The following is a 13,967-nucleotide window of genomic DNA, read 5'->3' as shown; positions in this document are numbered from 1 at the left end:
TCATTATACTCTCAGAGAATATGTTCCCAATTACCTCTTTCTTTCCAATCACACCTCTAACATTTGCTGTCTATTTCAGGAACAATTATTTGGAGTCTACTTGGGGTATAAAATACCTGTGTAAACACTTCCAAGCAAAGATCCTAACTCTTCTAGACTTTTTTGCATATTTGGGAGACATACGTATATCCCCTATCATTACTTTGTGAATTGCGAATCCAATCTCTCTTCCCAATCCTTTCTAAGCTCCTCTGATTGATTCTTATAGTTATCATGCATTATTTTGTATGGTCTACGAATTGCTCCTTTTTAACAGTAGCTTCTGCTCTAGACTATACTAAAAACTTTACCAGTGCTGGTCTTTCACTTAGGATCCCCCTATTTCTTTCTCTTAGCCTATACTCTGATATCAATCCTTGATAGGGAAGGTAATCACTTATCTGCAGTCCAAATAACTTCTGGGTCTCTTTCCATTATATTACCTTTCCCTCTCTAATTATTTGTCCCCAATACTTTGTTTATTTTTGCCAGTTTTATCCAATAAATTCCAGCCCCCTCATGCCTATTGTCTGTATCCTTATTTGCAGTCACCTCTATCATCAGAATCGCCTTCCTCCATTCCTGTGATGAATTTGTTCTTAGGAATACTTTCTGCTGCTTTACAAATATAATACTCTGTATGGTTATTGTTATTCTTCTTAAGGATCTGCATCCAAAATCCCAGTTTCTCATTGTTTCTTGATCTCTCTCCCCTGTTTCATCATCATCCCTTTCCACTTTGAATTATAGGTTTCTGTTTGTGCTATGTATAGGAGCCTTAACTGTGTAGCACTGAAATACCCCTTCAAATCAGGTAATCCCAAACCACCTTGTTCAATTGGAAGAATCAGCATATCCCACTTGACTCTTGCGGTCTTCCCCTCCCAGATAAAATCCATTAGCTCCTTATTAATTGCTATCCACAATGTCTCCTCTGGTTAATAAGGATATGCCTGACCTGTGTATAAAACTAATGGGACTAAAAACATTTTAACTGCTTTTGTATTGCTATCCCTATCCATATAACAGAGTTTCCAATTTCTCAGTTTTTGTATTATCTTTCATTTAGTCTTTTTTCACATATCCTTAGCTGCCGTACCAGAATCCATTTCAATCCATACTCCTCAGTATTTCATTTTATCATGTTCCCATAAATATGGATATTGCAGAACCAAGTCATGTGTGGGAGCAAAATTTACAGCCATAGTCTTTGTTTTAGCTTCATTAATTTTGTATCCTGAAAAGATTTGAAACTGCCTCAAAATGTTCCACAAAATTAAATGTCCTTTCCTGGTTTTATGAGGTAAAAAATAATATAATCTGCAAATAGACCCATCTTTTCTAGACTACCATACCAATTATATCCTTGAATTTCTGAGTTTCATGTTTTCTTTGCCAGTGGTTCTAAATATAGTGCAAATAACAAAGGGGAAGCAGGACACCCATGCCTGTTTCATCTACTCAAACAGAAATTATTAGACAGGAACCCACCCACTTTAATTTTCACCTCTGAGGCCTCATATGTCCTCCTAATCAATTTTATAATTTCATCAGGGAATGCACATGCTTCCATTGCCCCGCTCAGATACTCCCAGGTTACTCTGTCAACTGCTTTCTCTGTATCAGGTCCCACCAACAACAGTGGTATTTTCTTATACTCAGCTTCCCTCTGGATCATCAGGGTTCTGTTAATGTTGTCAAATGTTTGCCTCTCCTCCACAAAACCACATAGATCCATATCTGTCAATTTTGGCATCACCTTTGCCATTCTTTTAGCCATTGCAGACATAAACACTTTATAGTCATGGTTTAGAAATGAAATGGGGCCTGTATGAAGCTGGATCTGATGGGTCTTTAGCCTGTTTAGGTATTACAGCCACCACTGCTTTCTTCCAGGATAGCATCAGTTTTTTTCCCCTCCCAGAAATCAAACTTCCACAGGAGTAGCATTTATTTCTGGAGACTTTCCTGTGGATTGGTTACACATCACCATTTTTATCTCATCTTCTTTTACCCTAACTGTTAATAATCAAGCCTCATCTACCTCTAACCTTGGCATATTTAATTCTTCAATAAACATTTCCATTGGTATATTTTCTTGATCTCCAGATTTTTTTCTGCTTTATACAGACTTTCATAAAATTTCTGAAATATTTCTAGTACCTCTACAGGATATCTTGTTATCTTTCTTGCTATGGACTCTAAGCTGAGTGACAACCCTTTCTGTTTTTTGTTGCCTGAGTCATTGCCATAAAAGTTTTTGTACTCTGGCAATATTATCAAAAAACAGTTACTTAACAGCAGTCTTTCTAAACTCATGCAGACTGTTGAGGTAAACCTTTATTTTTTGTTTAGCATTCGGCAGTTGAATTGCACCTTTTCTTGCTTTGTCAGATTCCCCCATCTGCAGTATTTAGCATTTGTCAGTCCCTCTAAATAATTCATGTTATTTCTTAACCATATCTCTGTTTTTTTTATTTCCACCCTATTTTTATACTCCAGTTTAATTGTATCCCACTCCCTAGCTATATTTTCAGAAGAAATTGAGATCTTCTCTAGTAACTCCTGAATAATTTCTACTACCAATCTCTTAAATTCGTCTCTTTTCAACACATACTCTGCAAAGCTCCAGTCTCTCATTTTTATTTCATTACCCTGCATTTTTATTTTAGTTATTATTGGGACATGATCTGAAATAGTTTTGATACACATCCAATAACTTTCAATTAATTTCACATGTTCATGTGAAATGTAAGTTCTGTCTAGCCTAGCCCAGTTTTTGTATCTTGGGGAATAATATGTAAATTCACTCCAAACTCCTACTACTGAATTCACAGCTTCCATGCCAAATGTTTTCATAAATTTCTTCAAAAATCTACCTTCCTTTGTTATATTTCAGTTCTGTTCCCCAGACACATCTTCACTGCTGCAAATCAAATTCCAGTACCCATCTGTTAGTAATATTCCCTGCTAAAACTGATTATTTCTCCCAGAATTTTCATAAGCTTCATTATAACAGTTTTAGGCATCTACCATTATTATCCTTTTTCCTCTTCTATCACTCCTTTTGCAATGAATATAAGTACTCTTCTTTTCCTTTGTCACAGGTATTCTACTGAATCGGTATCTTGAAAATCTTTCTTTATCAAATTCTATTCAGTTCTTCCCAAATAAGTCTCCTGTAGCATAGCTGTTTGCACTCTACATTTTTAATACAGTTCACTACTCTTTCTTTTTGTGTGTGTGTGTGTGTGTGTGTATATATATATCTATATATATATATATATATATATATATATATATATATATATATATATATATATATATATATATATCTGTGAGACCATTAGCATTTAAATACAATATAAAAAGTGTCATTATGTTAAAAAGTTATTATTCTCACCTTTAATTTGTAATGGCTTTTTGTTAAATATCTAGTTCCAGCTTTTGTGTTACTTGCACACACTAATGTTTGCCGGGATGATCTTTTATACAGTTGTTTCTTGTCCATTTGAGTCTATAGCACATCTTACAAAACGTTTTGTTTTATTGAAAGCCCTCAAACAGAAAAACAAACAAACAAAAAAAAAAACAAATACACCCCTGTACATCCCTAAAACCTATTAACTTAATCCTAACACATAAAACTATGTACATCTTCAGATAGTGAAGTTTTACCCTCCTAATAGGAACAATTGTCCCAAACTGACAGCCACACGCATAGACTTGGGTTAACCTAAAAGGAATGTTATCCCTGCTAAGGTACATGGTACAGCCTGTGCTTCTACTAAGTGCTGTCTGGTTTTGTCTTATCTTTACTGCTCTCCCAGAATGAGAAAACACTTGAATGCTTTCAGAAAACATTATTGCCTAGCCATTAAAAGAAATAAGTATTCTATTTGTACCACTCTTTATATGATCACGACATGAGAGCCAGATACAGAGTTGCTTTTACAAGCATTTATTTACCTACTAGAGGCAAGCTTTATTATATTTAATGTTCTTTTCTATTTATTTGATTTTTCTTAAATCTTGTCACGAGATCAAGCCAATGGCCTTAATCCAGCCATTTCCCTTTGCAAGAATGAGAAAAACCACATCACATTTTCTTATATCATACTTTTTTGACCATGGTGGTGCAGCAGTTAGCTTTGCCGCCTCACAGCAAGAGGTTCTCCGGTTTGATTCTCGGCTGGGGTGCCTTCTGTGTGGAGTCTGCATGTCCTCCCTGTGGTTGTGTGGGTTTCCTACCACATCCCAAAGACATGCTGTAGGTGGATTGGACACTCTAAATTGGCCCTAGGTGTGAGTGTGTGCATTCTGTGGAAGGTTGGGTGCCGGGCTGGCAACTTGACACCGTATAATTCCACTGCCAATCATGAGCGGATAGCTGATCCACTGTGGTGACCCCTAACTGGGAAAAACCGAAAGAAGAAGAAATAAGATACTCTTTTGACCAGACTTTTATCCTTTATTTTTTTTCTTTTTACATTGCAGCACCTATATTTCTTCAAACTGAACAAGGAGAAAGAGAAAAGAAGGGAAAAACAGGGACACCTGTTTACTTTAGTATCCCCATTAGACACACGAATAACTGAGAAAACTTTACTTGATAGCATGCAGATTTTATCAAGCACTACAAAAAAAAGAACATTTTGTATTACTTACAGTTAACTCTCTCCCTCTTCTTCCCTTCTCTTAAGTGTTCCTCTAAACATTAATGACATGAAGTAGGGCATATACTTTAGAGTCCCCTACAAGTTTAACAAAGTCAAAAAAGTACAATACTTTCAGGTTTTCTTGTTCTGGCATGTTTCACAAATAGAATGAATGTTTTGTAATCCTGCATTTTTGTCAATTTCTGGGTTGCTTGTTTTATTCTTGATTATCTCCATCTTCTAAATCCAGTCTCTGCTTCATTTCCACAGTACTCTTGGTTCTTCTAGTCAAATACTGTGTTTTTCCTGTTCCTCAAGCATTTTCTATTGAAACACTGGAAAATGTTTCACTGGCACAATATCTCTGTGTCTTTATTACCAGAAGAACAAGAAGAAGAAGATCAAGAAGCAGAATCTACTTCTGTTTCAGAGCTCATTTTTTGTGAGGAAACTTTTGTATTTCTTCCTTAGCAGCTCTGCATCATGAACTTTAATAATACCTAACTTAGGAATGGGATTTATTCACATCATGGTATTAGAAACCCAAACAATTTGGAGAAATTAAATTAAATTAAATAAGAGATGTTAAGAATTCCAAAAATGGTACCCTTATTGTACAGGCCCTGAAACAAACTGTATACATTTGTTGAATTCCAGCACATTATAAGATTGACAGAGATTTCAGCCATCTTAAACACATGTATCTGTCTGTTTGTCTATCTATGTATCTATCTATTTATTGATTGATTGCATTTGTTTACCAGGAAAGTCTGACTGGTCACAAAACCCGTTTTCAGTGGAAACCCGAGGAGAAAACATCCTCTTAAAATTATAATGATCACTTACATTAACAGTAACAAGTAGAGCTGATAATATAATGCAATGACAACAAGGGAAACATAGTAAGGATACAAATATTATATACTGATACACATACTGATATTATATACAGTTGAGTTTGTACTTGTGTAATACTTTGCCATAGGCCTATATTTCTTCAAACTGAACAAGGAGAAAGAGAAAAGAAGGGAAAAACAGGGACACCTGTTTACTTTAGTATCCCCATTAGACACATGAATAACTGAGAAAACTTTACTTGATAGCATGCAGATTTTATCAAGCACTACAAAAAGAAGAAAATTTTGTATTACTTACAGTTAACTCTCTCCCTCTTCTTCCCTTCTCCTAAGCGTTCCTCCACACCTTGATCTTCTGCTTCTTGTTCTTCTGGATGCTCCAATTGTGCATCTTACAATTAGAATAATTTTGAAAGTTTCAAGAACAGAATGGGCACAATAAACTACCTGGGGTGAGGGATTATCAACTATAAGGGAAAGATACAAAAGGTAATTAGGAGTGGTTAGTAAGTGGAGGTAGATTTTAAGATGTTAGTGCAGTAGAGTTTAAGTACCAGGTAAGAGATGCAGAGTAAAGAAGTAGGTTAGTTAGATGTGAAAATTATGTTGGATGTGCAGATTAAGTTGTAGTGTGGGATAGAAATGTGAACTCTAGTTTAGATGGGTTGGTCTTAGCCAGGAGTGGTACAGGAGTAGAGTCATAGGTGTACAATGTGTTGCTTCAGCCCAGCTTTGAAAGATTTTAAGTTCATATTTTGCCTTAAACAAGGAAGAACAGAGTTTGACTTCTATGAGATACAGTTGAATTACAGAGAGCCTCCTGCTGTATTGTTGGATTTTAGTTATACTAAGTAACATTTTATCACCTGACCACAATAATCTGCTGGGGGGGGAAAGGTATACACTGGAGTTCTAAGAGACAGATAATGTTTTGGGTTGTAGATTAATTTATGGATTATACATAACTGGGAGCATGTGAGAACATGACAGAGTTGATGCAAGTCTAATTCTTCCAGAACCAGGCAGTGATGTGTTCTGTCTGGTAGGTTAGAGGCAAATTTGACTATTTTATTATAGCATTATTGCTGTTTCAGTGATACTAAGTTATCAGAATAGGAGAATTATATAGTAGGGCTTGCATGAGATAGGTTGAGGCAATGCTACTTTTATTACTGGTGGTGAGGAATGGTTTTACTGTGTACAGACTGTCCAGTTTTTGGTATGTCTTTATCACTTGTGTGATATTGTGGTCAAATTTCTATTGTTCATCTCTGGTGATTCCAATCAGTTTAGTATGGGAGATTAATTCTATTTTTGTACTATTTGTTGAGGTAATAATGAAGAGACATTTTATGCACTATATTGTTTTGGTGTGAACAGCATTAGTTTAGTTTTCTTAGGGTTAAAGAGAAGATGGGCATTAGTAAGCTAGTTTTCTGTGGCAGATAATGATTGTTGAGTACTTTCTTGTAGTTTAGTCAGGCTTTTAGATGTACAAATGAGTGTAGAATCATCTGTGTCTTGCATGATTGTGGCAAGTGAGGAAGCAGTGTGTAGGTCATTGATAAATAGACTGAACAAAAGTGGGCTAAATATGATTACTGTGGGACTCCTACAGGTATGTGTAGATATAATTAGTAGTCATTTTGCCATTTTATGGGTTGCTGCCCATCTAAGAGGTAATTCTCAAAACAGTGTAGAGACGTACTAGTCAGGCCTAGGGGAGGTAGTCTGTGTAATAACTTTTGATGGTATCAAATGCCTTTGGTAAGTCAAGAAAAAGCACAGAGACAAGGTTATTTGAGTTTTTCTTTTATTTGATTGTGTTCACAAATTGTAGCAATGTTGTTGGGTTGAAACCCATGTTGGGTAGGGGAAAGGAGGTTATATGCCAAGGTAAAATTTAGAAATTGAGAGTAGATGCACTTTTGTAAGATTTGTAAAGAGGTGAGAGAATAGCAATTGGTCTATAGTTATTTATTTCTGTAGAAGGGCTGCCCTTATGTTATGGTATAACAATGTTTTTTTTTCCACAGTTGTGGTACATAGTTTTTTTTCTAATTAAGCAGTTTATTAGACTTGACACAGGGTATGCTAGTTGTTCAGCTGTTTGGAGGCATTCTGGAGGCAGGTTATCATGGCTGGTTTTAACCTGTGGAGGTATTTTTTAATGGTAGATGGTGGGACTGGTGTGAATGAACAGTGGCTTACTGACACTGGTGATAGAATTGGTGGTGTCAGGTTAGGATTGCTGTTTGGTTGCAGTAAGACTGAGACTGATTGTAGGAACTGATAGTCAAACTGAGTAACAATATTATTTTGTTGGTGGAGGGGTGGGGATAGGGGGTTGAGGTTGTTTGATTTTGGCTTCAGTAGGTTTTTTATTAAAGTCCAGAAAAGCTTGGACCTTCAGGAGACTGGTAACAAGAGGGCTTTGCATGCCAATTGAATAACTTAATGGCACTATGACAAAGCATTTCTTCACAGAAAGAGTGTCCATAGAATGGGTGCCTGACATAATGCTAGCAGGTAATCCTATGATATTCAGAGGAAGTAAAATTTAAAACAGTTTAAAATATCTGGCAGCATCATACAAAAGAATATGCAAGCCACTTTTTTAATTGAATCATATTAATTGTATGTATCTTTAAATGGAAAATATTTATTTTATAGATGAATACAAGATAAACAATGTTGGAGAAACTTTTTTCCTTCATCTTTTGGATTACTTTCTTACCTCCATGTAAGTATGCAAAACTTTACAGCTGTTTCATTGTTAAAGTGTCATTTTGCTTAATTGTAACTGTTGAGTATAAGCATGAAGCCAGTCGTATAACTTTTTGGATTTGATCAATGAATCTGGCAGTTAGCTGTTTTGAGCTCTGTCTAACTGAGTTTAGCCTGTTGAACTTATTGATCTTTCAAAACCTCGACTAGTTAAGACACTTATATCTGTATTGCTGCTCTTTGACATTGAAAGGCAATTAAGCGAACAGTCCACTCTCTGTTTATGTCAAACTGTTTGCATTCATCCATGATAGCATTTGATCAGTATAAGTTACCAAGCTTCAGCATTTGATCATTGTACCACTTGATGTGGGGAACTCATCCACCTGTCTGGTGACAAGATGTCTTTCAAACAAATGACTGACACCCTATTTCTCCTACAAGGAACTAGTTTAATATGGTAACATGCAGTCTGCAAATACTATTTTGTTGTGAAAAATGTGCCTGAGATAACATTCACATAGCTCAGAATATTTCTAGATTTTGGCATTAGAGGCAAATCTGCACGCACCTCTCCAAGCTGAAGATTATGCACCATGTACCTATGACTTAAAATTAAAGCACCAATGTGTGTTCATAAATCTTCCACTTAAGGCCTTAACCTAACATTCTTACTCAGTCTGACTACTAGAAAACTATTTTAATCTGTGAGCAATAAGTGATTTGTAGTAAGTGGTCTGCAGTAAATTGAGATGCATAAAGGTCCATAATAGGTTACCAAAGTACAAGGAAATCTGAAGGCGTAATCTTGATGACTTCAGACTTTTTTGGAAAAAAAAACATTGATGATATTTGTTAATTTTCTTAATAACAGAAGATTTGGTATTCATTTTAGTTTGTCTTTCAGTCTTTTAATAATAAGTTTCTAGGTTATCAGTGTAACTAAACTTACTGATAGATAAGTACTTGACTAAGTATGAATCTCAGCCTAAGGCCTTAAATGAAACCTTTTAAAGATAGAGGTGCTTAGTATAGCACTATAATCTACTAATGAATATAATGGGTTCAGGTACCTAGGCTGCAAGACTTTTCCCTCTCGTACATTTAGTTGGGGACACATGGCTGAAGTGACATTCAACTGCAGAGAAATAAGGCTGTTGCAAATTCCCAGTGAGCAAAGAGAAGAATATGGTGCTATGCCCGCAACTTCAATAACCAAATGCACAGGGGGAAAATAATGTCCTTGGCCCCCAAGGCAACATGAGACAGCAGGCAGTATGGCCGGCATCAGCAGCAGGCTGGCGAGCGGGCATATAAGTGGCAGTAAAATGCAGTGTACAATGGGCTGTGCCTTTATAACTGATGTGTGTACCAGTAACCCTTTTACCTAAAATCTATACTGGAGTACAAATGTGACTACAGTAGCTTGCAGGATTTCCTTCATGCTGCAGCACACTTCTACATGTTGCAGTTGCATAAGTACATACTGTACATCGAGCACAGCACTCATTACTTCTTTTGCCCCCATACACTTGGTTATTAAAGCTGTGGGCATGGCAGTGTGTGCTTCTCTTTGCCCACAGGGAAATCATAACGACCATAGTTTTCTGCAGCTGAATGTCACTTAAGCCATGTGTCCCCAACCAAATGCACCAGAGGGAAATGTACTGGCTAGGTGCCTGAACCCGATTGTAATGTACTGGATTTGCTGTCCCCTGTAACTACTACTGGCCAAGAAATATGAGACAAACGCAAGTTACAACTACTACTTATGGGACTAATACATTCAGAATCAAGCAAATTGTTCTTAAACATTGGTATTTATTAACAGATAAGTTCTTTTATGGCATTCTTTTAAGAAGTCACAGATTTAGCTTTAGGAAAGGCGAACCCTTAACCCCAAAATTTTCAAAAGTTAAGCATCCACAAATGAAAAGTGATGCGCAAAGATATTTTGCTACAAATCCATAGGGTATTAATTCTGGGGGATTTGCACTTATTGCAAACGTGTTTGCAAAACATTTTTTCACCTCCACCAATATTACATATGAAGTTATACATTTTTTTACATGCAGAAGTGTTCATGTGATTTATATTGCAGTACAATACTTTTTATGTACTTGGACTCCTTTGACCTGGAAACACAATATATTTCTAATGACTTAAGTGAATATTCACTGCCCCATGTCCATTTTTATTCTTAATAACTGGTAAAATGTCAACTATGATTAATAAACCCCACTTCCATTCATGTTTAAATAGAAAAGAACAAATGAAGATTATTAACTTGGGAACATTATGTTCACCAGATCATAATGAAAGTACATATAAACAGTTTCTTCCCTGTCTTCTATTATTAATTTCTGTACTTCCATGTTCAGGTGATTTTTAAGTTTTTGTTCAATTAAATAGCATTTGTTGGTTCCATATTCCATTCTGGGTATGTCTTGCTTAGCTGGTAATGAGACATGAGAATAATGTCATTTAGTATACATATCTGTCTTTCATTCTATATTTGGATTTAATCCCTTTATACTAGTTAAGCATGTTTTTACTTACTTTTTTAGGTATACAAACTGTGATTTTAGGCTTGGGTGATTTTCAGAAATCCTTGTTTATTTAACTAACATATATCGATTCCGTACTACATTTATGGGTATGAATAGTTTGTAGGTAAAGAGACAAGAGGGTAGGATTATTCATATCTGTATCTATGTTTGAATTCAATCCATATATATTGGTTAGAGCATGTTTTTCCTTATATTTTATAGTCACAAACTGTTAGGCATGACTTGTGCTTTCTTATATAATGGCATCTTATGCTGCTTATATATTTTTCTCCATTATTAAATGGAGCCTTATCATCATTTAGTAATGCAACTCTGCATGCTATTTCAGATGCTGCTATGTGTTCAATTCTTGTTAAAATGTTTATTTACATCTTTAAATTTTGACTGTTTTATACTATTAAAAGTCATGACATTTGCAGCTACAGCTGTAAGGTGCAGGTATGTTGAATTGGTAGAATTATTAAATTGCTATTCCAATAAGATTATACTATCCCAAATGGTGTAATTAATAAGCGTATCACTGCTATTACTACTATGAAGAATTTTGCACTTTATGTACAAATCTTAAAGGAATATTTTGTTGAATGTTTGAATATACAATATTACAATGTTTATTTATTGGACTATTAGTTATCAAGTCATTGAGAGAAGACATTCAGTGCAATTCAAGAAACTCTGTGTAAGCTTCACGTGAACCCTACATGGAGTTTACATGTGTGTGAGGTGATGTGCAGTGAGCATCAGCTCTGACTGCATATTCATGATGCACACTGAGTTTAAAGGTAAATTAGCTAGATTTTATGGCTGGCAGCAGTGTAGCTTGCCAGGAAACTGTGCAAGCAAACATAGAGAGAGCTCCTGTTTAAATCAGAGCACTGAAGGTCTGCGGTTTTGCATGAAATGCCACAGTGATCACCAGGGCTTCACAGATAGCTCTCAATCTCTTAGTGCATGACATCTTGACAAAGGCTAACATAACTGGGGGACAATGACCCAGAAATAGGGACACATTTGACATATTAGCCCTAAAGAAATGTACTAGAATAACCAGGGGTTTGTGTTAAGCTACATCTTCTGAAGGACTTTAAGTCTGAACTCAAATGTAATCAAATCAAATGTTTTTAATTATTGAGTTACATTAGTCCTGAGATCATCCCAGTGATATGGCAGAAAGCCACACATTTGACAAGGACCACATCTAGACATTCTGTAAAAATCTGGACAGTTGAGAAGTATGAGTGTTAAGTATGTGGTCCAAACACAGTACAGAGAATTGTGAAATCTCATTCCTGGCATTCTGTACTGAAGTTGTGTGAATGATCTGTAAGGGTACATGGACTGCCATGTAAAATAAACACTCAGGGGAAGTGTGTGTATTGAATAGGGACACACAGATGAAATGCAGGAATGAACACAGGGAAAGAGGACAGCTGAAAGAACCTAATGTACTGCAGATGAGGGCATGTCAATGGAAGACAGTTCTGGCAGCAACATCAATCACATATCAATATGGTAGGGACTGCACAGTGAAAACATGTATTATTTGACTGTCACACAGGGTGATGTAACAATGGGGGGGGGATGTCTGTGTGAGATAATAATCCTTACATGAATAATGCAGAGGACATCTATCAGTGATGTAACGTACAGTTGGGGTAGAGTATATATTGTGAAACTGTGCAAACTAATTTGCCTGAATATGAGTGTAACCTCAGCAGAGGTCTCCAGCAAGTAGGGCAAAAGTAAAGGCTCATGGAAACATTAAAAGAAGCAACCACAATCATGGACAATATCAGAATAATGTCACCAGTAATCCCACGCCTCTGACATAACATATGTAATTTACAGTGGTCAGAGATGATTCTACACAAACATACTTGTACAACTATTGTGATACTCCCACACTCTGTGAGGATAATCAAGCACACCATTCTGGCACTGTAACATCTACTGGAGATGTTAGAAGGGACACTGCTATACCTGTATGTGACATTATTATCAATACAGGCTAGATGACTGGTGTGCGTGACATATATATATATATATATATATATATATATATATATATATATATATATCTATATATATGAGCCGTTTATAATCTTGAAATATTGAAATGTCGAATTTCAGTATCTCGAGACTATAAACCCGAATGTTTAAAATAGCGAAAGTTCATAATCGCGAATTCAAATATCTTGAATTTGCGGTTATGGCCTTACGCTACGTGATGTCCGGGATTGTGTGTTTATGGTGAGCGGTGCCATGTGTGGATCTAGGTGTTTTGTCAGGTAAGTGAGTATTTTGTAAGGTACTTGAGTGGGGGTTAGAGTGTGTTTGAGTGTGCTGATATGTTTGGTGTGTGTGTGAGGGACTGGAGCATGTGTGTGTGTGAGTTTACTTTTGTTTCCTGTTTGTGCGATCTCGGAGTTAGTATATATAAGTAGGGGGTGGGGGTGGGGATGCAGGGGGGCTTGCCCCCCATCTTATGCGTGTATGAGTTGTGTATGTGTGTAGTTAATGTTTGTTTATGTTGTGATATGGGTGTTATGGTGTATGTATGGTGTAGTCTAAGTGGTTTGTTCGGTGTTTTGAATTTCGTGGTTTTGGGCTCGGGGTTTTGTAGTTTTGGTGTTTTGTGGATTTGGTTTCATAGTTTCAAGATACTGAAAATCGATGTTTCAGTATTTTGAGATTATGAAGTGAATCCATTCATATATATATATATATATATATATATACATATATATATATATATATATATATATATATATATACATATATATATATTTATATATATATATATATATATATATATATATATGGCACAATTCACACTATCAAGAGTGTTACCCATGCCATTAATGTTGTCAAACACCTATGTATGTACTGTGTGCATCATCAGAACAGGTAGCACACATGGATCTTGTGTAACAAATTAACAGGGGTTCCGCACCATCAGGCAATGATGTTTATGCTACAAAAAGAATAACTAGGTAAGGCCAATAAACCATCTGACAGCTTACTGTGACAAAGATGGTACACTGCAGTTACACATCAGTGGAAGCTGTGTAGGGAGGTATATGAAGAACGATGCATTATACTCGGTTATTGGTGTG

The 13,967-nt window shown here is 36.0% G+C and overlaps 1 protein-coding gene across 5 annotated transcripts in view; it reads left to right on the top strand.

The window, feature by feature from the left end:
• Window positions 1-13,967, top strand: part of LOC122815796 (protein NLRC3-like) — a 590,699-nt gene that overhangs the window by 248,085 nt on the left and 328,647 nt on the right. For 4 of the 5 annotated variants that reach the window (XM_044088586.1, XM_044088585.1, XM_044088587.1 and 1 more), the window contains one exon: window positions 8,228-8,297. In XM_044088586.1, the coding sequence (XP_043944521.1) occupies window positions 8,246-8,297 (52 nt within the window). In that variant the 5' untranslated portion in view covers window positions 8,228-8,245. Of the gene's footprint in view, window positions 1-8,227; window positions 8,298-13,967 lie in introns of those variants that run through there. The other variant, XM_044088589.1, reaches the window with a different exon arrangement.

This window comes from Protopterus annectens, chromosome 11.part0 (genome assembly GCF_019279795.1).
Source record: "Protopterus annectens isolate FY-2018-M chromosome 11.part0, PAN1.0, whole genome shotgun sequence".
Taxonomy (NCBI): Eukaryota; Metazoa; Chordata; order Ceratodontiformes; family Protopteridae; genus Protopterus; species Protopterus annectens.
The sequence above is the reverse complement of the archived record's forward strand: the minus strand, read 5'-3'. Positions and strand labels throughout refer to the sequence as shown.